The 27900-nt window shown below is 39.5% G+C and overlaps 2 protein-coding genes across 3 annotated transcripts; both read right to left on the reverse strand.

Annotated features, from left to right (window-relative positions):
- Positions 1 to 1292: 1292 nt before the first annotated feature.
- stard3nl (STARD3 N-terminal like) lies at positions 1293 to 20256 on the reverse strand. Of its 2 annotated transcripts, none has more exons than XM_049597593.1 (9): positions 20118 to 20256; positions 14185 to 14538; positions 11327 to 11404; positions 10333 to 10410; positions 8068 to 8121; positions 5864 to 5981; positions 5401 to 5499; positions 3860 to 3915; positions 1293 to 2273 (listed from the first exon to the last, which is right to left on the reverse strand). In XM_049597593.1, the coding sequence occupies exons 2-9, from the start codon at positions 14386 to 14388 to the stop codon at positions 2259 to 2261; spliced, it is 702 nt and encodes a 233-aa protein (XP_049453550.1). In that variant the 5' UTR covers positions 14389 to 14538; positions 20118 to 20256; the 3' UTR covers positions 1293 to 2258. The 2 variants fall into 2 exon arrangements, with proteins under 2 accessions (XP_049453550.1, XP_049453552.1); XM_049597595.1 differs by having other exon boundaries at positions 3848 to 3915.
- Positions 20257 to 22214: 1958 nt separating this feature from the next.
- LOC125901711 (tripartite motif-containing protein 16-like) lies at positions 22215 to 24474 on the reverse strand. Its single transcript, XM_049597574.1, has one exon. The coding sequence runs from the start codon at positions 24415 to 24417 to the stop codon at positions 22738 to 22740; it is 1680 nt and encodes a 559-aa protein (XP_049453531.1). The 5' UTR covers positions 24418 to 24474; the 3' UTR covers positions 22215 to 22737.
- Between the last annotated feature and the right edge of the window lie 3426 nt (positions 24475 to 27900).

The raw sequence follows: 27900 nt of genomic DNA on the forward strand, positions 1-27900 counted from the left end.
AAAAAACTTCATAGTATAGTATGTCATCAAAGATTATGAAAAAACGTCATAGAAAAGTATGTCATCAAAAATTATAAAAAAAACCAAACTTCACAGTATGGTATGTCATCAAAAATGATGAAAAAATGTCATAGTATAGTACGTTGTCAAAAACGATTAAAAAAAATGTCATAGTATAGTATGTTGTCAAAAATTATGAAAAAATGTCATGATATAGTTTGTCATAAGAAATCATGAAAGAATGTTATAGTACAGTGCATCATCAAAAATTTCGAAAAAATGTCATGGCATAGTATCTCGTCAAAACCATGAAAAAATGTGGTAGTATAGTATACTTCATAGTATAATATGTTGTGAAAAATTGTGTTAAAACATCATATTATAGTACGTCATCAAAAATTATTAAAAAACATCCCAGCATAGTATGTCTTCAAAAATCATGATAAAACGTCATAGTATAGTATGTCATCAAAAAGTATGAAGAAATGTCATAGTATAATATTTTGTCAAAAATCATGAAAAAACGTCATAGTATAGCATGTCATCAAAGATTATGAAAAAATGTCATAGTATAAAATTTTGGCAAAAATCATGAAAAAACGTCATAGTATAGCATGTCATCAAAGATTATGAAAAAAGGTCATAGTATAATATTTTGTCAAAAATCATGAAAAAATGTCATAGTATAATATTTTGTCAAAAATCATGAAAAACCATCATAGTATATGTCATCAAAAATTATGAAAAAAATGTCACAGTATAGCATGTCATCAAAGATTATGAAAAACGTCATAGTATAAAATTTTGTCAAAAATCATGAAAAAACGTCATAGTATAGCATGTCATCAAAGATTATGAAAAAATGTCATAGTATAATATTTTGTCAAAAATCATGAAAAAAATGTCATAGTATAGTACGCCATTAAAAATGATTTAAAAAACGTCACAGTATAATATTTTGTCAAAAAACATGAAAAAATGTCATAGTATAGCATGTCATCAAAGATTATGAAAAAACGTCATAGTATAGCATGTCGTCAGAAATCATATAAAATTGTCATAGTATCATACATCGTCAAAAATCATGAAAAAAAGTCAAAGTACAGTATGTCATTCAAAGTCAGGAAAAATGTTAGTGTAATATGTCATAAGAAGTGTTCAAGAATGTCAGTATAGCACATCTCAAAAATTTCATCAAAATGGTCATAGCTAAGTAAATCATAAATGTCTTCAAAAAACACATCATGTCATTTAAAAAACAAAGAGAACTTAAACACAAAGAAACAGCCACACAAGATTTCACATTTTAATGATTCTATTATACAGACAAGCTTTTCATAAAAACAAAACCATTCTGCTTGCAAGGCATGCATGAAGATATATACATGTACTTTTCAGCTCATATCGAACTCCAACGGTGTCTCATAGCAGCTTTATAGAGCAGTTCACAGTTCATACAGAGCTGCTCTGACCTTCATGTTTAAGTGCTGCACGTTTATGGCTCATTATGTTTTAAAGTAAAATAATACTTCACTCTGTAGAGGCAGACAGGATTCTTAAAGTCTATATACTGTAATATTGTTCCAATGTTCTGTGCGAGTTGTTTCACCACTTTATAAGACCGTTACAGTAAATGGTAAATATTCCGCCTCTATTTGCTACAAACATGGTCCATAAGATCAATACTGGCCGAAAAATTCCTTTTCTTTATGCAGTCTATGGAGCAAGCTTATTTTCCTTTACAGTGACTTCAAATCCAAGCATGTGAAAATGATTAACAAATTAAAAGTAAACATGACGTTGAAAAAAATAAGACATTAATATCTTAGAAAAGAAACAAACTTGTGTATTTTGGTCAAACATGTAAAAACACTTTGAATCCAGGTCTGGTACTGAAACTAATCTAAAATGTTACTGACTTGATTTTTATTCAATCGAATTCTTCTCATGCATTTGGGACACAAAGTGCAATTTTGTGCATAAATATCCATTAATATGAATTCTCCTCTACGCTCCAGAGCAAACGTGATGAAAAAGAAAATTCTGGATCAACAAGTCATGACTCAGACACAGTTCTTGAAGCGGCACTTTTCCAGTCCCAGGTGTACATGCAGAAGGCTCACATCAGAAACAGAGGTGCATTCATGGGTATAGATATACAAAGACTTCTTTGATGCGAATAAAAACTAAACAGGCAGAATGTGTAAGGCAGAATTTTCCCTTGGTAGCACAAACAGGAGCAGGAGAAATCTTCACCTTCAGAAGCGGAGACCCTGAGAACACAAAATGGAAATGGTCAAATTGTTAAAACAAAAAATGAGGTTGAAGACATTTGGTCTCATTCATGAAATGTTCGTAAATCTGTGAACAGATCTGCACTTAAAAAAACCTTGAGTGCCGATCAATCGTACATTGACAGTGCTCTCCTGCTAGTCAGCAATTAGCATACATCCCCATCCATGACTAGCCCGTGACCACCATATATGGAGGTGATAATTACTATGGACATCTGAGGTCTCTGTCCAGAAGAGTGCAGACCTAGGAACAACTAAGATACTGCACAGAACCTCAAAGGGGGGTGAGGGGGGGATGAGAGGGAGATTTTTAAATATATATTAGGTAACTGGTGCTGTTAACTCTGGACGCATTCACACTGGCGCTATTTGGTCCAAACGAACCCTGGTCTTCTTCCACGGATAGTTCGGTTCATTTGGAGTGGTGTGAACGCTCATACGAACTCAGGTGCGGACCAAACGAGTGAACCCTGGTCCACTTGAAAACTGGGGGTCTCGGTTCACTTGCAAGTGAACCTTGGTGCGGTTCGCTTACAGTGGGAAATGCAAACAGACTATCCAGCGAACCAAAGAGAGGAAGTGACGCAGAGCTCAGTGCATTTTGGGTAGAAAAAAACCCAAACGCCAACAGCGTGAACCGCTCACTGCCTCGCCTGCTGCTCATACTGGGCAGCTTCTTGTGACAAAACAATTAGGTTTGAACACCAGAGTAAAAATAGAAACCCCAATTTTTGTGGTGACCAAGCCGGCTGAAGGGGATGGATTTCCGTTTTTGTTCCTGGCCAATCGATGAGCCAGGTTTTCTTCTTCCTCATGCTTTTTTTCTTCCTGGTCAGTGGTCGTTTTGGGCCATACCGCCCCCAAACAAGCAGCTGTTGTAACTGTGTGACGCTGTCCAGGCGGCTTGGTACACTTTAAAAACTGCAGTGTGAAAGTGAACCGAACCAAATGCAGGTGTGAAATTTTTCAGCATTGAACCAAGACCCCCGAACTATCCTGGTGTGAATGCGCCCTCTGTCGAAAGAACCATCCAACAAGTTAAACGAAAATGGTTCGATATGAAACTTGATGCAAAAAACAAACCCGCACACAAAAACACAACGGCTGTAGGAGGCTCCTCCCAGTCACAGCTGTAGATGAGTGCATTGCTTGCATCACCGGAGAGACCTCTCTGTCAGGAGAGACAGCGACATGTATCCACTGGAGCAGTCAACAGTAAACTCAGAAGGTACGGTGATGTACGTGTTATATTAAGTGTTACATCACTGTACATTCTGACAGCCATCACTGATAGCTCAGTCTTACTTAAAACTGTAATTTCTAACAATGACAAGCAACATTCACGTCCATTCCTAATTTACACACAAACACTACGAGCAGTCAGAAGCAGGTATAGATTTTGTTGGTACCTTCGAAAAGATCGGAGCTACTAACAAACTGACGAATGCCGAAATACACGTAAATTTCCCTCTGCAAACACTTTCCACACAAATTTGTTCTGCTCATGTTTCATGAATGAGAGTACACATGACACGCCACTTCATTGTGTTTACCTGTTAAGTTACCTGCTGTATGAGCCCTTTTTCTGGGTCATGTTTATCATCCAGGTCCTCGTCGGAGTCTGAGCATGAGACAGGAACAAATCAGTGTGAAGAGAAAACAACTAATATAACAACAGTTGAAAATGGAGTCTTAAAGGAACAGTTGCAACTCTTACAGACTAGAGTTACAGCTACAGTTGGTAACTTTTTGTCATATTTGCTGAAACTGTCACTATATTCTGAGAGAAGCACATGAGACAGTCTATGGAAATAAATCATGTCCCTCCTCTTCTTCCTAATGTTTCTCATGGCTAGAATCTACACACCAGGGGCAAATAAACAGCACAGAAAATGTGAAATATTCACTCGCATCAAAACTATTCATACAGGCACTGTAAATATGCAGTCTGATAAATACAGAAAAGTTGATCATGTTAGTGCAGGGCTACCCAGAGCTTTACATTTGTCCCACAGACGATAGGTCTACACACTTATAAAAGATCAGCTCTGCACACATGGCATGTGTAGGGCCCTTAATTTCCAGGGCTGGTACCTGCAGTTTTTCCACAGGCTAGTTAATAACATGTCGGGCAGGAAATCCAAAGTGTGTGATCATTTTGAGAAGGTGAAGGATGAACCCAAGGTGATATGTAAACTCATTTTCATTGGTCGACTACAAACATGACGTATCATCTGAAACATGGAAGTAGCTACATGCCCATTGGCCACTTAGCACAATTATTACTGCTTTGCCGACAGCGTCATTAACAGGCGGCTCGCTCAGTGTGTGACGTGCACTTGTAGATAAAATATAGGCCTATATTAATGAAGGTTCATTAGTACGGTTTTGTATTTCTCTGTAATGTAGCACAGTGTTAACAATGTTACTGATACTATTCTTTCTCACACCTTCAACTCAAACCATTGTGTCGCCCCACCCAAATAAATAATTTAATAATTACATTAATATTGTAAACATGCGGGCAGCTAGTCGACTAATGGCCCTAAATGACGACTATTGGTCAACTAGGAAAATTCTTAGTCAGGCAGCCCTACTTACCATCTCCCTCTCTCAGATTATTCTATCCGTCCCTCCTCCTCCTTCAACCTCTTCCTCCCTTTCTCTACCTAATTCTCTGGACATCTGTCTACTAAAGAACCAACAACATCACACCTGGAACCTGTGTACATTTGGCAGCAAATACCTGAAGCATTAAGTATGAATTAGTTCATTTGTTACATTTGTCAGTCCATTACTTTACATTCAGCCTGTAGTCCATGACGAGAAATGAGATACTTCATCCTAGTTGTTGTGGATGAAATTTACACTGAGGTGGGGGACAGAAATCTTAAGACACATATCACAGAACCTGGAGAAATAAACCATCAGTCTGCATGACTTCATACCACCAGAGGTCACTGAGGACATTCAGCTGAGTCAAAACGATGCAGAAGTATTAATGTGTTTGAACAGGATCACGCTCTCTACCATCACACTGTCTGAGGTAAAGGCTGAGGTCAGTGTGAGATATTCGGGGGGTTAACGTCAGTGCGAGTCAACAGACCTGCCACAGACTCTGGTGGGGAGTAGAACTGTCCGTCGGATAAAGGACCCGGACCCATGAGAGGAGCTCGCTCTGCGGCGTCCACGAAGGATTGATATCCTGAAACACACAGAGAAGGACACATGACGGGAGCAGCAACTGTCACAGCAGCAGAAAGACTACATACTGTTGTGTTAACAGAGGTACCCATAGTGATAATGTCAGCAGGACTGTAGCAATACTAGTCACATAAACAGCAGTAACTGTTGTCATAATATTCATAATGATGGAACGCACTGGTGGCCTAGAGGAGGTGGATGATGTAACAGCCATGATGCTAGTGGTCGTGGTGGTGGTAGCCCTGGTATTATCAATAGTAATAGCCACAGTGTTATAGTAGTAGCAGTAATAGAAGTAGCCATGATTCTATATATACAGCAGTGCTGCAGTAGCATTGGCGACGTCATCAACAGCATCAACTCACTGTTTTCGTCTTCGGCCTCCTGAGGCAGGACCTTGAAGTCGAGCAGCCATGTTTCTATCCAGGCCAACACGAAGGAGATGATGGGCAGCAGGTACCCAAAGGCCCCCTGAGACAGCAGCTGCACGCGCACACACACACACACACACACACACGCACACAGACACAGACACACACACACAGACACACACACACACACATACAGATAAAGAATACCTTTAGTTTTCAGTACACTTAAAAAAAACCTCTGATCTGCCAACATTGAGATTGCGTTTTTGATGTTAGTTATAATTTTGAATGCAATTGGACACCAACAGGTTTGAATTATGCTGCAAAATAAGCTGGGATTTCACATTTGAGAGAACAGCATGTAAAATTTATGGAGATTTAGTGGCATCTAGTGGTGAGGACTGCAGATTGCAACCAGCTGAAACTTCCCCTAGTTAGAATTCCTTCAGTGTTCATTGTTCAAGAGGTCTTTCACCGCTGCTGTTTGGCATGTCAGTGACTGATGTCTCACCCAGCACCTGCTAATCTGTGCTCAATTTTTTTCTTTGATAACTTAAGATCGGTTTATACATTATAGGAGTAGTGCTTCAACAAATATGTATTCTTTTGGTTTATCAATGAGTCATACACAGACAAAAAAAAAAACTAATCACAAAAAAAATCCTTAGATTTATCTGTGATTTGGGAGGGGCAGTACCATCAACACCAATCACAGATATCGCTTAATAAAAATAATAGACCAAATATGTTTACATAAAAGTGAATGAAAAGAACATATACATATAACTGTGACATTTATAATAAAATAAGGATGAGATCAGTAAATTAAGACATTATAATAATGAGCTATGAATTTGTTTAAAAAAAAAAAAAAAGAAGGACATGGCATTAAAACACTTTAGGAGAAAGTCATGTTAATGTTATATCACAATGTTTTACTGCTGAGGAAACAAAGAGAACTAATGCATCATTTTCTGTGACACATTTCAGAAACATGCCCTCAGTTTAAAATGTTGATAATCAGTGAGAATAAATGTTTAAAAACCATAAAAGCGGATAAGTATTTTTGTTGGTGTATCTGTGTTGCTGTGTAATGTCAGTGTTGAGATGTTGTTCAGTGGTTACGGTAGTTCTGCTTGTGAGCAGCAGGTGGAGTAATGAGTGAGCACATTTTTCCTCAACATACTGATGCCATCGTTCTAAAACTAAACAGAAACATCTCTTTTTAAAGGGCCAGTGTGTAAAATGGGTTGAAAACAGTGACATCAGTGGTCAAATTCTAGATTGCAGGGCTCACTCGCTCACCCCTCCGGCCGGGTAAATGATGGTGGCCTCGCAGGGACAAAAAGCCTTGCGCAGACATGAGTTTTTCAGGAGTAGGTCTATCTAGTGACGAGGTGAATGTTTATTTAGAAATCTAAACCATGTTACGATATTGTAATGAATCCCTCACGAGCAGGAGACCAGAGGAGCGTTCGGGAAAAAGGCCAGTTTATTTAAGCACTCCAAAAACTCCGGTAACACTCCAGGGGGTAAAAGACTCCGTCCCAAACTCTGACTCTTCTAGTGTAACAGACACACTTCATACACACATTCTCGTTTACGATACCTAGCGGGGACCCCCCTCCCCTCTCTGCTCAACCTCCAGCCCGCACACTGACAGACAGCGTAGCCTGTAAACAGAGCTCAGCTGTTTATTTAGCCTAGCAATATCTCCGGACTATAGTAGCTGCAATGGACGACTTTGAACGCAATTCATTCTCTCCTGTTGCGTGGTAAGTGTGGTCCATTCACAAACTTTTTAACTAAAAAAAACTTCCACTACTCTCTATCAACAAACTACTAACACTCTGCTGTTTCCTCCTCCTTCTTCTTCCTTCCTTCCGCTGTCTTTGTTGGTTTATTTATTCACGCGAATCGCATTCTCTGGCTGGCTGGATTGTCCGCTCGGGCTGCCTTACATACATGGCGGCGCAAGATGGCGACCTCTCTAAAGCTATATATATATATATATATATATATATATAAAGCATAATTATAAGGCTACGAAAACCAAACAAATTTTATTTTATAGGGATTATACATTTGTATAAACATATTAATGGGTAGAATGTTCAGATTCAGATTCAGATTGACAATAAACAATGCCAAATATTACACACTGGCCCTTTAATCATAACTAACCATGTGACTCTTACCTTTGATAAAATGACTTTAACAATCAGGAACGCACAGCTGACTGCAGTAGTGATCTGTGCAAACAGAGGAAACACTGATTAAAGGCACTCACAGAGCAGAGGTGGTACATTAAAAGTGTTATTGTCAAAGGATTTCATGTGATGATAATTATTAGCCTTTGTTTAGCAGCATTAGTTTCCAACCTTTTAACTTAAGGGACACCTTCTTATCATTGAGTAAACTAAAGACCACTGACTGACTGGCTTTTTTGCATTGTTATGCATCTCATGTTTCTGCGCTCTAGGGCACCTGCTGTTTTTGCCGGAGCGATCGGAACTCCCCGGCTGTGTTTGAAATCACTCATTTACTACTCCAGACTCACTATACAGTGACACTATACACTATACAGTGTGTAGTGAGTGGTGAATCATTTTAGACACAGCGGAATTTCGAATTGAAAAAACTTTAACTGAGAGCAGAAAGGCGCCCCACGTCATCTCCGCTTCTCACCCCATTGTCCAATCAGATGATTTGAGAGGCGGGTGTTCTGTGGTGGTCAGGAAAACAAGTTTACAGTTTGTAAACAATGGAGGAGAAACTGGTGTTAGCGACTGCTGGATACCCAGAGCTATATGACTTTACAAACCACAGTTACCACCATGTCAGAAGAAAACAGCAGGCGAGAAAGCACATCAGTGCTGTACTTTATACAGCCATCATCGAGAAGAAGCTCCTGGACCAACTGGTGGTACTCCCCCTGATCCACCCCCTTTTTTAGGGTGTCATGTGCCCACACAAATCTCTGTTTCCCTGTGCCCAACAAAGTGAGTGCTGACAGCCTCTCACCCTAAACCACAGCTAGAGGAAATACACTCTGCCTGAACATTTTAGGAACTAGATACTAAACACAGTCAAATAACTAAAAAACGATGGGATGGTTGCCTGGCAACAATAAAAAGGTGCAGCAATCTATTTTTTACTAGTGGCATTCAATTTAAAAAAAAAAAAAAAAAAAGGCAGTGTGGTGCACTGTGTGATTTGGGCCTACGTGATGTATTCTAGGGATATTTCATATCATATTCAATGATAACAGTGCGGAACAACTGATGAACTGCACAATTAACCCAAACAGTGAGTGCGAAACGTGCATGAGATCTGTGTAGAACAAGTGATTTGGATGAATTCTGAGCAGATTACTGCATCAGAGAGGAGTTTTCTTGTTATTTTAGGAACTTTTTATACAGTTATCCGTCTGTATCAGGGCATTTTTAGAAGAAATTTCGACAGTCATACATATTCAAAAGGATTTTTTTACATTTACAAATTCAGCATCTTCTCCCTGAGGCTTGGTTTTTGTTCTATTAGTTCTTTGGTTGTTTTAGCAGAGACTGAAAGCTATGTGAATTTAGCTTGTGTCAATGTCTTCCCCCAACATGCTCTCATCCTATGAGATTTTTTAAAGATTATATCTTGAATAATATCTGAACTTCAAAAATAACAGTTTAGTTATCCTCACAGAAATGAATGAAATCCTAAGACAGAGGCCTACTGTATATTTTTTAACAAGTTTTCTTGCACCTTTTAAAATCAAGAGGGCATTTGGCGCCCCCTACTGTGGGTCAGGACCCCACAGATTGGGAACCAGTGTTGTAAAACATAACAAAGATGATGTAATAATAATATGAATGATTTAATCTGACAGTCACCTGACTGAAAACTTGAAGAAAAAGGACAGATAGATAAACATTACAATAAAAACACACAGCAGTGAAATGAGTCCCAGGACGACTACACAGAGACACAGAAATTCCCTTTTTCTCTATCATTGGTTTTTGGAGACAGGTTAAAACACAGGTGTGCAGCTATCACGTGTGATTATTATTATATCTGAACATAGACTTTTTTAAAATAAATTATTTAAGTATAGATGATTGTAAGGCCCGTGAAACATTTCTCAATGGAGACAGTACGTTTATCTTATTTTAATAAGTGGTGGATGTACATGCAACAGACACAAACACCAACACAGAGAAATACACCTTGAGCACTCATTTACATGCTGGTAAACAACAACAAAAACAACACTGCTTGTTTATTCCATATAAACAATTACCTGCCCCTCTTAATAAATAAAGTCAAACTTAATTCATCAGACAAATGAGACAAATTTCAACCAGAGCTCATAACAAGTATGAGTTTGTTTAACTGGACGGCGCCCTCTGCTGGCACACATAAAGACATACTGCCACTACAGTGTTGGGGGGGGGGGGGGGGAAGGAACTTACTGCGATGGCCCACCAGTGACGAAGCTTACAGACAGCGTAGGCCAGGATGAGAGTGGCAAACCTGAAAACAGCCAGGAGCTGAGAGGAAGGAAGGAGAGGAGGAAGGATGAAGGACACATTTAGGAATGAAGAGAGACGGATTAAAAGGAAACAATGACAGAGACAAGACAAAATAAACGGAGAATGGTAGAAAGAAAAGAAGGAATAGAAAAAAGAGAGGGTAACAAATATAAGAAGAAAAATAAAAGACAATAACTCAATTAAATGTTATTTTGTTCCAGTAGGGACCCCCAAGTACAAGCACATTACCACATTTTCTTCTTTTTAATCTATGTATTTATTTACTTAGCATTATCATTATTATTTATTGACTTATTTAACAAAGGTTCCCACACATTTTCATGAACAAAATTTTCCTCAAAGACCCATCCGTCATTTTGTTTTGCCCCATTTGCCTGGTGTTTTTCAAACATATCAAATTCAAACTTTATTGACACATAATTTCAGCTACCTGGCGTACATGAAGGGAGAGACAAAACGTGGACAAAGTAAATAAACATATGTGATGGTAGATAAACCGTCACACATAACGCATATTAGAGCTACGTTATGTCGACAGCTTCAGAAAATAAATTTGCCGTTATGTTACATTACAGGGACTTTTTTGACTTTTTCAAAACTTGTAATTATTTTTACTAATTCCATGACTTTTCCTGGTTTTCCATGACTGTGGAAACTGTTTCATTCTCTCCCCTCCTCCTCACACGTACCTGCACATTCCTCTGGTCACTGTTACACATCTATTAATACATGACACTTTCATACATGCACATAAACACAAACGATCCCATCTGGACCACATTTAAATCAAAACCTTTGTTTGATATGTCCTGTGTTAATGTCTGTTAACACCTTTGTCTATCTAAATCTGTCACCTCTTTGTATGATGTCACGTTGAGAAAATAGAAAAGTAAAATACAATTGTCTAACTTACAAAAATGTCGAAGAAGGAGGCTCGGTAGTCGTAGTGCAGGACTTCTTTGTCCAGTTGCGTCGGAATGCCGCCCTTCTCCTGTCGGACACAAACGACTCATGTAAGCCTCCATTTAACATATCATTTCAGTCACTAAAAATAAGAAATGACAGTTTGCAAGTGTGCAGAAATTATTTGTAGTTGTGGAAAAAACAGTCTAAATGAAATTTTTATACAACCTGTCACCTTGGTTATGATTTCTGATACATGAATTAGCCTCATTGGATTAGTTCAAAGATTAAAAACATAGAAAACACAATGACTAAAAGTTGACTAAAATGTCATGAATGTTCGTCGACCAAAACTATGAAGGATAAAAATGACTAAAATGTGAATAAGCATTTTTGTTTTAAGACTACAACTAAATCTAAAACGACTGTCAGAATTAACACTGGTTTTATGTTCTGTGATGCTTCACTAGCGACTTTGAGAAACCCAGTCTACTGATCTCACTGCAGGCTGCTGTTGGAGTAACATTAACTGTTACACACAAATTATTTAATTCACTGTACTGACTGCCGGCAACTTTTAAAGGTCGAATGTTACCTTGTTGTTACTCACTGCATGAGGTGACAACGTGAATCCATCAGCACATATTAAATTCCAATATGACAACTTTGACCATCATTTTAGTTTTTATATTACACACTTTTGTGGATTTTGTGAACTGTGGCACGGTGGTGCATTGTTTAGCATTGTCTCCTCACAGCAAGAGTTCGTGGTTTGAACCCAGGTTGGGGGAGCCCAGTTGAGTTTGCACGTTCTCCCCATGTCAGCGTGGGTTTTCTCTAGGTACTCCAGCTTCCTCCCACAGTCCAAAGACATGCAGGTTAACTGGTGACTCTAAATTGCCCATAGGTGTGAATGTGAGTGTGAATGGTTGTCTGTCTCTATGTGTCAGCCCTGTGATAGTCTGGGGTCCTGCCCCCCCTCCCTACGGAAAATTAATGAATGTGAACTATATGTATTCTAATCCTCCCTTGGAGAGAAAAAAAGCGTTGCAGAGCATGTGGGCTACAGCCACACTAAACCCCTGAGCTTGCCTGAGAAGGACTAAATGCACAAACTTGCTATTTTTAAATATCCCATGGAGAGAGACTCTCACTGCAGCCTATTGTATTTTGTTCTGTAAATGTTGGCGTGCAACCTCGTTCTGAGGACGATAAACGAGGTGCAGAGTTCCTTCTGTGTCAGCGGTAATGAGGAAATACAGTGAGTGCTGGACGGAGCAGTGAGTGACAACAAACCCGCCCACATTTAAGAGGACTGCTTGCAGTGGAAATGCAAGAGTCTAGGTACCATGTCTGAGGGGTTATTGTTGGTTCCAAAGGTAACAAACCGAAAGTGTTTGGAGGAAATGGGGCTTTAAATATCTGAAACCTTCTCCAGATACACTGACGGATACAAAAAGGAACTTGGGACTGAAAATATAAGACACTAAGTAGTTTAGTAGTTTTAGTACTTTAGCTACTCCATCAGCTCCACTGGTATTATCACTATGAGTGGAATGAAGTGTTTGGCAGGAAGTGCCACTTGTTGTTGAAACTGTTTTGGTGACTAAATTTGGCTCTGGAATGTCCCCGCCCAGCAATGACCTTATCTTAATCTTTAGTTAAATTCTAATCCAGATTCATTCTTATTCTCGGGCGAAAGTCAGACCAAAAGTATTTTCAATCACAGGCTTGGATCTGTTATCACTAAGCTAATACTGGGTAAATCCTGGTAAATCCTTACATCTTTAAGAAGCCAAAATTAGCAAATGTTTGACAATGAAAAATTAGCTTTCTGTCAGTAATCACCAGGTACAGACATTTACGATTCCTGGAAGATGACTCCAGTTTTACAGTTCCAGCTAGGTGGTAAACTGCATTTGTTCAGTGCCTGTACACTGCGCAATAACAATAAAGTTTCATCTAATCTAATCACTTACTGTCTTCTTATATCGGATTTGAATTTATTGCATGCTTTCAAAGCCTGATCCTGCCCAGAACAAAGTAACATAACCAAACTGCTCACATTTAGCGTTACAGCTAAAAGAGGAAGGTAGGCAAATTCACAAACTCTTGATTACACATCAGTTCCAGTCCAACCGGTTTGTGGTCACAAGTAAAACAAAAGTGTTATGAATGTGAGAAGAGTTACTGTTCACAGTGAGTCATTGGAATGTCCTTCAAGAGAAGTGTGTGCACACACATCTCTGTCGGTACCCGAGGCTCACTTTGCTGAAACTGGAGCATTCTGGGAATGTGTGCCGCAGTAAAATCACTTCCTTATTGAGGGTACAAAGTTTTATAAGTCAGTGACCTGGATTTACTCCTACCGTATCACCTGACCCGTTTCTCTTCGGCTTTGACACAATTCAAACAAAAACATTTCACCATAAGGTCATTACGGTGTGTACAGTTGTAGATATGCTGGAGGGTAGTATGTGATTAAGTGTTGCATAAATACAATAACTCGTGATGGACAAGGAGAGCTGAATTTTTGTGATAGTACGTGAAAATGTGAGTCAATGTTTGGTTAAATCACACTTTATATCAAAGACAATCAAATACATTAAAGTCTCTAAATGAAAGGGTTACTATTTTCAGAACCCAAATGTTATTATATTGTGCACACAAGATTTAAAATATCCCCTTCTGAGACTTCGGAGATGCCACAAATTTAAGTTCTTTCCACACGTACAGATTCTGTAATTATGAACCCAAACATCACCGTCTCTAAGAACGAAAAAAAAAATGGTACATCTCAACATGAAACATCCCATTCACTTCTGAACCAGGCATTTAGCGTCTGACACACAAACAAACATGTCTTACATTGAGCTCTATGATCCAGAGCAAGGTGATGAACAAGAGGTCAAAGGTGACGAAGAGGCAAAAGGTCCTCCTCACGTCCGAGATGCACTTCTTCTCCCCGGTTTCATACGGCTCCACCCTTGCAGAGATGGGCGTGGTGGTGATTGAGCCCACTCCCCTGCCGGTCAGCCGTGAATCGGCGCTGCTGCTGCACCGGCTGTCCATCCCAGGTCACGCCCCCTCCTCCGCCCTGAGCAGGGCCAGCCCCACCTGCTGGTCAACAGAAGGTGGACTCAGGCAGAGTCAGGTCATTGGAAGTCAGGCTGCGTTAGTGGATGTGGACTCACTCTGTTGAGGTAGACTTCATCACTGCATCTGCAGAAAGGATGAAGCACAAGGTTTAAAAATTCAATTTCAGATTGAGATTTATTTTAAAGCTGCACTAATTATTTATTTTACTTACTTTATTTATTATCTGATACTAAATATCTGACCCACAGTACACTATCTGTCCACCATCAATCTGCAGATTGGACAAAGTTGGGGACAAGCTGTTAGACAGTTGTGTGAAATTTTGTCATCATTATTGTATGAATTTTGTCACAATGACCTTGACCTTTGACCACCAAATTATAATCAGTTCATTTTTGAGTCCAAGTGGACGTCTGTACCAAATTTGTGGAAACTCCTTTGAGGCCTTCTTGAGATATTGTGTTCATGAGAATTAGATGGATGCAAGCTCACAGTGACCTTGACCTTTGCCCACTAAAATTGAATCAGTTCTTTGTTAAGCCCAAGTGAACGTTTTAATTTGAAATTGGGATGAAATTCAAATTTGAATTTGGCATTGGGATGGACAGACAACCGAAAAACATAACGCCTCCGGCCACAGCTGTAATAATAAAGTGAAAATGTGTCAATACCGGGTTTACAATTTGCTTGTAATGATAAAAATGAAAATATATTTTCCTCACTGTTGTTAGCTTTTAAACAAAGTAGTTTAAAGACTGAATCTACAGAGAAATGTGTGGATTATTCATAGTAAAGGTGACAGTTTCTGGTGAGACAAGAAGCTGTGTCTTTTTGTCACCTTGTGAGTACCACAAACAAAATGATTTTCTTCTGTGCTGGGTCCAGGCCAAAATCTATCTCTGATATCTCAGAACTGAGACAAAGACAAACCAAATCTATCTGCATAAATGGAAACCACTGGCAGCACCAGACAGCTACAAAGATGTTAGTAATCTGTGAAATGGCAAAAGTATGTTGACATCAGATCATTACACCCACAGGCATTTATCTGCTGCTATACCAGCCTCCACCCTTCTGCTTTCAATCACTCCACCTCCTGAACCTCTATTGCTACATAATAATAATAATAATAATAATAATAATAATAATAATAAAGTCCAGATTTCACTTTAGTCATTAGTTGAAGGTCAACACATTTTAATAAATTCAGCATTATACTTGCATTTGGTCATGTCGTCGAGCTAGTTTGCCGTCTCTGTCAAGCACCCGTCCGAAAGTCACTCACTCAATAGCAGGAAATGGCTCTTCAAACTAAAAGCTCTGTGCTGGAAATGCACTGTACTTCAAAATAAAGTGTGTTCTTTACAAACTTGACATGTTTGCAAGTCACTTTCAGTCCATTCAGAATGGACCCACTTTTGGACTGGGACCCACCGGTTGGGAACCACTGGTGTGGAGTGAACTAAGCACGTGTCACTCTAGCCACTTTTACATTGCACGTAAAGGCAGAAATACCACGCCGTTATGCCGCCATCTGTATATAAGGTTCAATCGCAGGAAGGGGAGATGGAGTGGTCTTGCCTCTGAGCTAAATAGTAACAGCCCTGAAACCAGACGTGAGCAGGGGTGGGGGAAGGTTTTGATTACATATTATGATGGTTAGCCAGCCCAAAGCAGCTGATAGCAGTTAGCAGCTATCTCAAAGTAGAGCAACAGCGGCCGTAAATGTCCAAAAATTGGGAAACAATGAGTTTTGGCGCTCCTTACCCTCAGAGCAGAGGACAAGATCGGCTGCCACTTAACAGGGACGGTAAATGATTGTGATTGACGTGTTATGTCACTGTTATTGTTTAGAAAGTGCTGAGGACACATATGTTTTATGTCACACCACAGGCCGACGCTGTTGTGTTTTGTGTCAATCCGGTCACGCCACTTTTAATTGCAGGATGCCGGGATGCAGTGTGTAATCACACACTTGAGTAGAATAATGCCACCCTTGTTTGTTTCTGTGCAAAAATGCAAAGGAGGCACAAAGAAGTGACTTTGTAGTGGCTCTTTAGTGTAATCTCTGTGTAAAAAAGGAATATAGACACAGAAAACTAAAGAGACAGCTGACACATTATTTCAGCAGTTTGTTTTCAGCAGATTTTCTCTCACCTCGTTATAAACTGGTCATGTGATTTCACGTGATCTCATGAGTTTCATATCTTATACTCGAGTGTGGGAAATCAGCTTCATCTCAGGATTACTTTTTGAATCCATAAAATGCATCAGCATTCAGTGACCTTAAATTAATTGCACAACTTCTGCTAGAATCCATCAATCAAAATACATATTTTTAAAATGTAAATTTAATGCATGAACAGCACACAGGTTATTACAACCGAGGACCTTCCATTAGAGATGCATTTTGTAAACTATTTGTAAATCATACTGAGGTTTACTGGACAAGTGTCCATGGGATCTAATGGAAAAGAGTGAGCGACAGGGCGAGATTTAATGTCAATAAAGGAAGGAGATTAGCCAACATATTGTGACTCTTCTGAGTCACATCATTAACTGTAATTTCCCCTGAAAGTAAAACCCTTCACAGCTTCCTCTTCTCATGCCAGAGTGCTTTTATAGCTACACCAAAGGTTTCGTTTTAACTAAATTTGACCCTTAGCTTTTTGACAGTTTTTTAGGGAAGTATTTCTATGACCAAAAAAAAAAAAAAATCAGCATGTTGTACTATTGGCATTACCCAAGCCAGTTCAGCTTCAAGAGAAACTACATATACAGACGCCAAAGTCCCACAGAAGAATAAGTGTCTCTAACTTAGATTTAGGTTGCAGCTTGTTCACAGTGAGTGCACAGCACCGGAAACCAGTCTTCCCCAGTTCAGTCTGTATAAGGAACTTTAAAAGCTAAAGATAAATCAGAAAACTGCACTATAAGTAGATTTTTTTTTTACTGTAAAATGTCCCTCTTAGTACATGCACTATCACTCATAAGTTTGTGATCTCTTCAATGCTTTTAAGCCCAGACACACCAAACCGACTCCAGAGAACTAGCAGCGATGAAGGCGCCCTGCTGTGTTGCCTGCATCGCCATGTCTCTGACAGAAAGTCACACATGAGCACACCGCAAAGACTAGAGCTGACCACCAACCAGCATGTACGTTCTGCGCCTGTGTCAGAGGAAATAACTGTCAACACCAGCAGACAGCGGTAGTCTGTAATCATCTTTCAAAAAGGGAAATCTTAAGACTGTCATGACGCTAATTAGCCAGTTAGCACATTAACAACACAACTGAATGTTGAAAGCACAGAGGATATCTACTGTGTGCCAGTGGACAATAACACAAACCATCAGGAAACTTTTCTGCTGCACGAAAATCACATAAACATATTTTTTTGACCGAACACCTCTGTGTTGATATTACAACAATATTGCAGGATTGACGGTTGGTGCTTTCACATTACTCAATGAGATTTGTTTTTTTAAAGATTTTTTGGGGGGCTTTTTTAACAGAACAGCTAAAACGGTCTGGTCTATACTGTCAGAGCTGTGTGTTTAGATTCCTTTCAGACTGTTCTCAACTTAAATCGAAGTTGCCTGCTGGTCACAGGACTGCTGCAGATTAGTGGACTTCACTGAAATATTTGTGAAACCGTTTCTCCAGTGAAATCGTCCATCTGCAGATGAATGCAGTCATGCAGAAGAAGCTCTTTAAGTCTTGTGCTTATCTAAGACCAAAGCATATTTGCGGATATCACTGTGAAAACAGAACTGTGACTAATGACAGCCAGCTCATTCCTCATAAAATACTTTAAAATAACATCTAGTTAATTGGTGTAAATTTCTTAAAGCTGTATAAATCGATTAAATAATTAATCATTTTATTTTTGGCCACTTAAAAGGAAAAGGAACTCCAGCTGGCAGAACATACTCGAGTGCCCACATAATAGGTGTGAGTCCAGTATTTACAGTGGTACGCAGAAGTTTTAGCACCCTGGGTCAAAATTTATTTTACTGTGAATAGTTAATTAGTAGAAGATGAACTGATCTCCAAAAGGCATTAACTCAAAACCTAGCCTAGCACTCTGAAAACTAAAATAACTGATGCCCACAAAGCAGGAGAAGGCTATAAGAAGATAGCAAAGTGTTTTCAGGTGGCTGTTTCCTATGTTCGTAATGCCATTAAGAAATAGCAGGAAATGTGGAGGTCAAATTGAGGCCTGGACGACGAAGAAACCTTTCCAAGAGAGTTGCTCGTAGGATTGTTAGAAAGGCAAATCAAAAGACCTGCAGGAAGATTTATCAGACTCTGGAGTGGTGGTGCACCGTTCTACTGTGCAGCAACACCTGTACAAATATGATCTTCTTTCCCGGGTCCTCATCACAAATTCAGGGCCACAAGTTTGCAAAGGAACATCGAAAAAAAAAACTGATGCTTTTTGGAAACAAGTCCTGTGGACTGATGAAGTTAAAATAGAATTTTTTGACACAATGAGCAAAGCTATGTTTGGAGAAAAAACTGTTAAACACAGAGGTGGATGGATCATGCTTTGGGCTTGTGTTGCAGCCAGTGGCACGGGGAACATTTCACAGGTAAGACCAAGTATGGAGCATGGACTGATAGCTGGAGAGGTGCCAGGTGCCTTTGAGCAAGGCACCAAACCCCCAGCTGCTCAGGGCGCTTGTCCAAGGCAGCCCCCTCACTCTGACATCTCTCCATTTAATGCATGTATAGGTACAGTTTGTGCATGTGTGTGTATTTTGGGCCTGTGTGTACATGACAACAGAGTAAACAATTTCCCCTCTGGGATTAGTAAAGAATATCCTCTTGTTCTCAAGAGGCGCAGGCTGCAACAGTCCCCTGACCTTAACATCATTAAAAATCTGTGGATAGGCCTCCAAGAACACCCTGAAATATCGTGACATCATTTTGGGGCCATATTGCCCACACACCTACTAATAAGTATTTTATGGTGGAGGGAGGGTCATGCATTATCCACCACTCATTCAGGAAGGCTCAAGGAAAAACATGTAGCTTTGAGGAGCGTCAAAGCAAAAAACACAGACAAACAAAACAAACTCACACCCCAGCCACCCCCGCCTCCTCTGAGAAGTAAAGAACAGTCCCTTAGGCATTTTCTATTTGAGTTCGTAAGTTAAATCTGTAACGTAACTAAAGTTTAAAAATAAATGTTGTGGGAGAAAAGTACAATATTTGCCTCTGGAGTAAAAGGTAGCATGAAATGGAAACTATAAATACTTCAACATGGTACAGAAAGACAGTACTTGAGTAATTAGTTACTTCTCACCTCTGGTTCACCAAATGTTAATGTCTCACTGGGTGAGCTCGCTAACGTTACACATCAACGCTGCATCACCTTGTTAACTGATTTAAAACTGCAGCAGGAAATGCAAAGTGCAGGAACAACACTGATTGAGGCGGAGAGGAGGCCAACAACATCACCACTGTGTATACTTTAGCTTACATTTGGGCAGCTTGCCCCCCATACAAGCAAATACTGAGCATTAAATGATGAAATAAAAGAAAAGAAATAATCATGTTGCAGCTGTAACGCCGACGATGCCATAATAAAGCAGAGGTGTTTACCAGCAGTTCTCTTATCAACTAAGCTAACGTTAGCTGGCTAGCTTGAAGTGTCGTATTAAACCCGGCTTTTAAATGTCTCCATTCGGGTCCTTACCTTTCAAAACTCGCTCCTTTAGAGAGTTTAATTGTCTGTATCAGCCACGGAAGGTTTCAGTCAGCAGGTTTCTACCTCAGCGCAGCAGAAGAGTCATCTGTTTCCTCTTCGTCTGCTTGGAAAGGATGGATACAGCCGGAATATGGGGGAAAAAAACTGACGCGAGGGATTCTGGGATATGAAGTCTGTACCTGCATCAACGGCTTTCAGTTGCTGAAGTAGGCGCCCTGGCGGCCATGTTCGAGAACAGCAGCTTTTGTGGGAATTTTTATTTATTTATTTATTTATTTATTTATTTATTTATTTATTTATTTATTTATTTAATCGCTTCAACTTAGACACATGGCACATAGATGTAAGATAAAAATAAAAAATTAATATTTATTCGAATTTATGTAGAACAACCAGAAAACAATACGACAAAAAACTACTGGTATAAAAAATACCACAAAGCATGACAAAATAAACATATTGAATACAAATAAAAATAGAAATAAAAATAAGTCACTAATTTAACAATGCTTGCTTCAGTGAACTTGGGGTCTGGGCCTGTTTTTCCTGGTTAGTTTTAGAATATAGAGTTTTAAACACCTTTTTAATTAAAAAATATCATTAAAATAAATGTACAATAATCAGGGATCAAAACATTAAAAAACACAGTGAAAAAACAGTTTCATGAGAAAATAAAATAAAAGATAGAATAAATAAATAAATTTAAAATCAAAATAAAATCGTATATTTGTTATTATAACAAGATTAAAAATACCACTGGAAAAACATCCCAGATGTCATGATATTGACATGAATGAATAAATGAGTAAATAAACTAACATAATAAAATAAATGTAATAATAATAATAATAATAATAATAATAATAATAATTCACTAATTTAAAAATAACTTTCGTGTGGACACCCTTGCTTTAGTGTACTTGGGGTCTGGGTCTGTTTTTCCTGTTAAGTTTTAGAATATAGAGTTTTAGACACCCTTTTTTGTATTAAAAATTATCATTAAAAGAAATGTACAAAAATAAGAAATCAAAATATTAAAAAATACCAGTGAAAAAAACATCCAAGAAAAAAACCCAATGGATGACAAACAAAAAATGAATTGATTAATAAATAAATATTAAATTAAAATAAAATTGTATATTTATATAAAAGCTGTTTTTCCTGGTTAGTTCTATCACATAGATTTTTTTAAACGTAGGCCTGTTTTTAAAGAATAATAATTTAAAAAAAAAATAACATAGACATTATTAAACATCATTAAAAATAACAAGATTAAAAACACGATTTGAAAAACATCCCATATGACATGACATAAAAAATGAATGAATGAATGAATAAAAAGCAAACTAACATAATAAAATAAACATAATAATAATAATTATAATAATAAAAACCTTTATGTGGTCACCATTGCTTTTTTGTACTTAGAGTCTGGGCCTGTTTTTTCCTGGTTAGTTTTTTAAATACTTTTTAATATATTTCAAAACAAATGTAAAATAATCAAAAATTGAGATTTAAAATACCTGTGGAAAAATATCCAAGAAAAAATACAATGGATGACAGAAAATATAATGAATTAATAGGTACATAAAAAGAAAATAAAAATATATGTTTATGCACAGGCTCTGTTTTTCCTGGTTAGTTCTACCACCTTTTTTTTTAGATGAAAATTACCAGGGGAAAAAAAATCCCAGAAAAAATAAGGTATAATGTACATAAATGAATGAATATATAAATAAAAACTGAGCTACCAAAATAATATTTAAAAAAAAAAAAAAAAAAACTAATAATGATAACAATAATGTGCAAGAATCTGACTGGTCTGCACATATTACTGAACTCAGCCCTGTCCTACACTGACTGTGAACCAGATGCTTTCACCCAATAAACCTCACGCATAAAACGTTGTCCTCATACTTTGATCTGGTGTCACTCCTCTGCTCTGAACATGAACAGTGGACTTTGTGGTATTTCAGGAGGAAATCTGCCTCAGTTATACTCTCATATCAGTGTCACAGTTTCTCCATCAGCTTTGTTTGATACCCTGGAATGAAGACAAGAAGAAAATACTTTGTTCATGTTTGTTTATTCATCATGTAAACCTTCAGTTTGTGTAAAAGACATTAATGAATGATCTCCTTATTGATTATGATCAGGATCATTACAGTTTTTAGTAGCTAACTAATCTGCCACACCAACACATTAAAAGCTAATTATACATTTCTGTACAAATTTACAAGCACAATATCGGAGATAAAGGAGGTCTGCTGATTTCTCTCTTCAGACTCATGCAGTGGGAGAGAAACAACAACAACGTACAAATACATCCACTGAAATGTTCATTAAACATTCAGAGCACAAAGAAGTTTACAACACATCATGATGAGCAGTGACAGCCTCCACGGCTAAACACACACAGGAAGGAGCACCACCGCAAGAAATATTTACACAACAATTCAGGAGAAGACGTCAAAGTACCGTCCGTAATGTTTGACTGACAGCTGATCTCAGTGCAGTGAAGAGACGCCACAACAATCAGCTCTCAGCAACAAACATGGAGACTAAATAAGAATTAATACACAGGATTTAACCCTTAAATGACTTCTGTCTATTTGGGTTTGCATAACCCCACAGTGTCTCCATAATCATAAAGCCGAAGTCCAGCATAGAGAGGCTGAGTGAATGTGGTCTGGACTCTGTGAAGGAGAGTCATGGTTTCAGAGACGCTGTAGAAGGACAGAATACCTGCACTGTGATCCAGGTACACTCCTACTCTGGAGGACTGAGGACCTGAGACGAGAGTTTTAACTTTGTTGTACCAAAATTTATAACTGTTTGTGTGACAATCTAACGACCAAGATTTGTCATTCCATCCAAATCCACATTCATCCAAGCCCCACACTCTGCTGATGTTCTTGTATGCAACTGCCACATCAACTCTTGTCCCTCTCTTCTTTACCTCCCAGTAACAACGTCCAGTCAGACTCTCTTTGCTCAGGACCTGCCAACATTCAGTGAATCTGTTTATATGACTGGGATAAGACTGTTGCTTTTTCATTAATGTGACTTTTCTGTTCCCTTCAGATAATAACAGATGTTTGTGTGCTGTGTTTGGATCCAGTGTGATTTCACATGAATATCTTAAGAACTCAGCTCTGGTCTTGGGCTCTGGTTTTGAATCTGACAGTAAAACATCCACGTCAGTCACTGTCAGTGAGACGTTTGTCCATGTCTCCCTCAGAACATCCTGTAGTTTGTCTCTGACTTCTGACACAGCTGCTGTCACGTCCTCAAAGTAGCTCAGAGGGCGGATGTCGATGCTGGATGAGTGTGTGGATTCACTGAGTGCTGACAGTGAGGGGTAGTTGTGTAGAAACTGGTTGTGATCCTCTGTTTGTGAGAGCTGCTCCAGCACAGCGTCTCTCCTCTTCAGCTCAGTGATCTCCTGCTCCAGCTTCTCCTGGAGCTCTTTGACTCGACTCACTTCAGTTTCCTGCTGTGATCTGACCTGCTGCTCCACATCAGAGCGTCTTTCCTCCATGAGACGGATCAGCTCAGTGAAGATCTTCTCACTGTCCTCCACTGCTTTATCAGCAGAGCGACTGATAGCCTCCACCTCCTGTTGGAGCAGCTTCACATCTTTCTCTCTGTCCTGGATTCCCTGCTGGATGTTTTGTCGACTCACCTCCAGCTCTCTCTGCCTCTCAGTCCTTTCTGCTGCAGCTGACACTGTGTCATGGCTTTTACGTTCATCCATTGAGCAGAGATAACAGATACACTGCTGATCAGTGCGACAGAAAATCTTCATCACCTCATCATGACAAGAGCAGATGTTCTGCTGCAGCTTCTTGGAGGGCTCCACCAGCTTGTGTTTTTCAAAGGCAGAGGATTCATAATGAGGCTGGAGGTGTTTCTCACAGTAAGAAGCCACACACACCAAACAGGACTTGAGGGCTTTCAGTTTTCTCCCAGTGCAGACATCACAGGCCACATCTTCAGCTCCAGCATAGCAGTGATCAGCAGGAGCAGCTTGGAGTCCAGTCTTCTTCAGTTCCTCCACTAAAACTGCTAACATGGTGTTTCTCACCAGGACAGGCCTCGGTGTGAAGCCCTGCCTACACTGAGGGCAGCTGTAGATTTTCTTCCCATCCTCTTCATCCCAGTGGGTTTTAATACAGTTCATGCAGTAGCTGTGTCCACAGGGAATAGTCACCGGATCCTTCAGTAGATCCAGACAGATGGAACAAGAGAAGGTTTCTCGGTCCAGCTCAACTCCTTTCTGCGCCATTTCACCTCTCAGTGACAACGCCTGTCTGACTCTCACTTCCTGAACAGTGAAACTAGTTTGAGCTCTAATCTGAACATCATGTCTTCCTGCAGTGAATGGAGCCTGTCAGCTCTGTCATGTCACCACATGTTGGTTACACCCATCTTCAATCTGTAGATCTGAATGGTAGGAATCAAGGAAATGTGTGGACAGAGTGGAGCTCACTGTGTAAAAGAGCAGGAGGAGGGAGGGCTCATCCAGCTTTGCTTCATTCAAGAGAAGCAGTTTGAGACAGAGATACTGTCTGTTTCACACTTGTTTAAAGTAAAGCTCATTTCTCATTTAAAAACACTGATCACTTCAACTTTTAGGAGGTAAACTCTTAGAATCAGAGGGTTTGGAGACAGCTCCTCAGTCCTTAAAGAGAAATTTCGGTTTATTTCAACCCATCTCCTATCGTCCTAAATTTGTTTCAAGTGACTAGTGACATAGAAATAATAGTTAGCATGTTAGCCGTTAGCCTAGATACAGCCGGGGCGTCAAACCTGTTAAAACTTAATTGAACGGGCATCCTTTCAAGTGCAAAGTTAGTCCACTAAACAAGCTTTTTCTCCACAAAGACTGCCTCATATCGTTAGGATAAATGTCAGAGAACATATAGAAAACAACATGCAAACGTATTGTCTTACCTTACCGGTGTGGTGCCATGTTTGTTGTTTACCATTTAGCTAAGGCTGCAACTGGTCCCATTCCTTGCAACAGAGGTATTCCTCTTCTGTGGGCATTGGGGTACAGCATTCACAGGTAACGTTACACCACCAATCTCCACAGCTCAAGCCTTCCAGCAGCCATTCCTCCTCTGTCGTCCTCTACCTGTTGTGCCTCTCTCTCTCCTCCTCCGTTCTTCAATTTCATGAAGCTCTTCGTCAATACTTACAATTTCAAGCACATCAACAACCAGACAGTTAAAGACAGTTAAAAACACTTTTAAAAATGCTTAGTAGGCATAGCATCAAGCATACAAGTAGCAGAGCTGAGTTGCTTTACAACTTCGTGCAAATCATGACTTTGTATTTCCCTGAAGTCAGAGAGAGTGTTTGTATTATGGGACTGTGGTATGGAAAAGGAGCCACATGCACCACCACAGGTAGCTGCAATATTGATCCTAATGTTGGCAACCTTAAGTTCAAAATAAGAGGCAAACTCACTGCATTTTTCTGAAGAGTGAAGCTCGGCAGGTGTGGGTCTTGGGGGATTTACCAGTTTATCGATTGTGCTGAACAACAATTTAGAATTGTTAAGATTTTCAGCAATGAGTTGAGAAAAATAGGATTGTCTGGAATGTTTTACTTCTGTGTTGTATTTCCTGAGCAATTCCTTGTAATTAAAATAATCAGTTTGCAATTTCGACTTACGCCATTTACGCTCAGGTTTGCGACATGTTCTCTTTAATGACTTTAGTCAGTCCTTGTTTGTCCATGGCGCTGAGATTTTCTTGGTCTTGAATGGGGCAATATCATCTAGAATTTGAGTTACAGACTTGTTAAAATTATTGATCAAGTTGTCACACAATGACACTGAAGATGAGTTGGGATCAACACTGTAATTAAAATCAGACTGTGATCTTTTACTATAACATGAAGTAAACTTGTTGAGTGTTTCAGTGCGAATGGGACGCCTTTTAACAGTTTCAAGTCTGGGTACAGGTTTGGTCGTGCAAGACAAGTTGAAGAAAATGCAGAAATGATCAGATATCCCCACATCATGGATGCAGTTTGTGGTTATATCTAGGCCTTTGTGAGTAGGAACAGCTATATGCTGTATAAGGTCAAAGGTTGATAGCATGTCAGTGAACTGGTTGGCAAAAAAATCTGTGGAATTATCAATATGAATGTTGAAGTCACCGGAAATAAGGACTGTATCATATTTGACAGAAATCTTAGATAGCAGCTCGGTGAATTCATCTATGAAACCCTTTTTAAGCTTTGGTGGGCGGTAAACAGTGAGCACAAGAAAGTGAGAAGCAGATTTCATGACTATGGCTAAGTACTCGAAAGTGGAGTAATTGCCAAACAGGATGTTTTTGCATGATAAGTTGTCTGAAAAAATGGCAGCAACACCACCACCCTTCTTTTCAACCCTGGGACAATGTAAAAATGAAAATTTAGGTGGACATGCTTCAATCAACTCTATGTTACCGGTTTCATCAAGCCACGTCTCAGTAAGGAGAATGCAGTCAAGCATGTGAGAGGTTATAAAGTCATGAATAATGAAAGTTTTATTAGAAATTGATCTAACATTGAGAAGTGCAAATTTAAGGTCTTACTCACTTAGGTCTGTCAGCATTAGTAGAAACAGAGTTGAGTTGGCAAGCAATTTTCAGATTAGATGTACAAAGACCGGCAGGACCCAATGAGAGATACTCATTATTATTATGAGTGTGGGTGACTCCTGAGGGAGGGTTATGCCGGGTGAGATGTCAGTTTTCCAAGTCCAAGCAGAAAGCAATGTGCTTTATGTAGTTATGAGCAAGCAGGTTGGTGCCTTTAATGTTGGGGTGCAGGCCATCAGTCATTATAGAGGTCAGGTTTGGTCCAGAAGCAGTCAAAGTTGCTGATAAAACGTGTCCTGTTGTGGTGCAAAAGGTTTTTAACCAGTCGTGAATATGGACTAGACGGCTGAAATGCTCACCGCTCTTAGAGGGGGCAGGGATGGGGCCAGAGAAAACATAGATTTTTCCAAGACTCTGAACAGTAACTGCCAGTGACTCTAGGAGGTCATGGAGTATAATTGATTTTCTATCTAAGACGTCATTAGTACAGACGTGGAATATTGCAGTGTGAGCAGAAGGATGGAGATCGAAAAGCCTCTCCAGCACACACACTCTCTGCCAGATTGTTCTCTGACTCTATGTAAGACTTTCCGGTATTCACCCTCAGCTTGATTCCCGGTTACTGACCCTGCCTGCCTGCCTCTGACCCGTCTACGTCGTCTGTATCCCGGTAAACTCACCCGCCTTCTGTCCCTGACCACGGGTTTCTGCCTCAGCGTCTCTCTGGTTTCTGTCTGCCTGTGTAGTGTTTTCCTGCCACAAAGTTTCAGCCAACTACTTTCCTAGTGCTCATCCCTCGTCAGCTCTGATTCGCTGGACTCCTAGCCGGATCCCTCCCCTTTCCAAACTACATCATCCATAAGCCCCTCTTTATTACCACTGATTGCTAGCCCACTGAACTGCTCAGCCCGGTCCACTCCCTGGCCCCTGCACCTAGAGACTGTGAGTGGGCCCTGAGACCTGAAAAGTGATCATCTTCGCCACCTCTAGTTTCTGGTTAATCTGTGTGTAAAGTCATTACCAACTGTCTGCCTGCCTCAGAGTGCTGCATTTGGGTACACAACGAAATATGGGTAAATTTTGGAAGAGGTAAAGAAAATTGAGGAGAGTCACCATTTTGATTGCACTGATGCATCCTATCATGGACAAAGGAAGCAATCTCCAGGTTTCAA

This window comes from Epinephelus fuscoguttatus, linkage group LG15, assembly GCF_011397635.1.
Source record: "Epinephelus fuscoguttatus linkage group LG15, E.fuscoguttatus.final_Chr_v1".
Taxonomy (NCBI): domain Eukaryota; kingdom Metazoa; phylum Chordata; class Actinopteri; order Perciformes; family Serranidae; genus Epinephelus; species Epinephelus fuscoguttatus.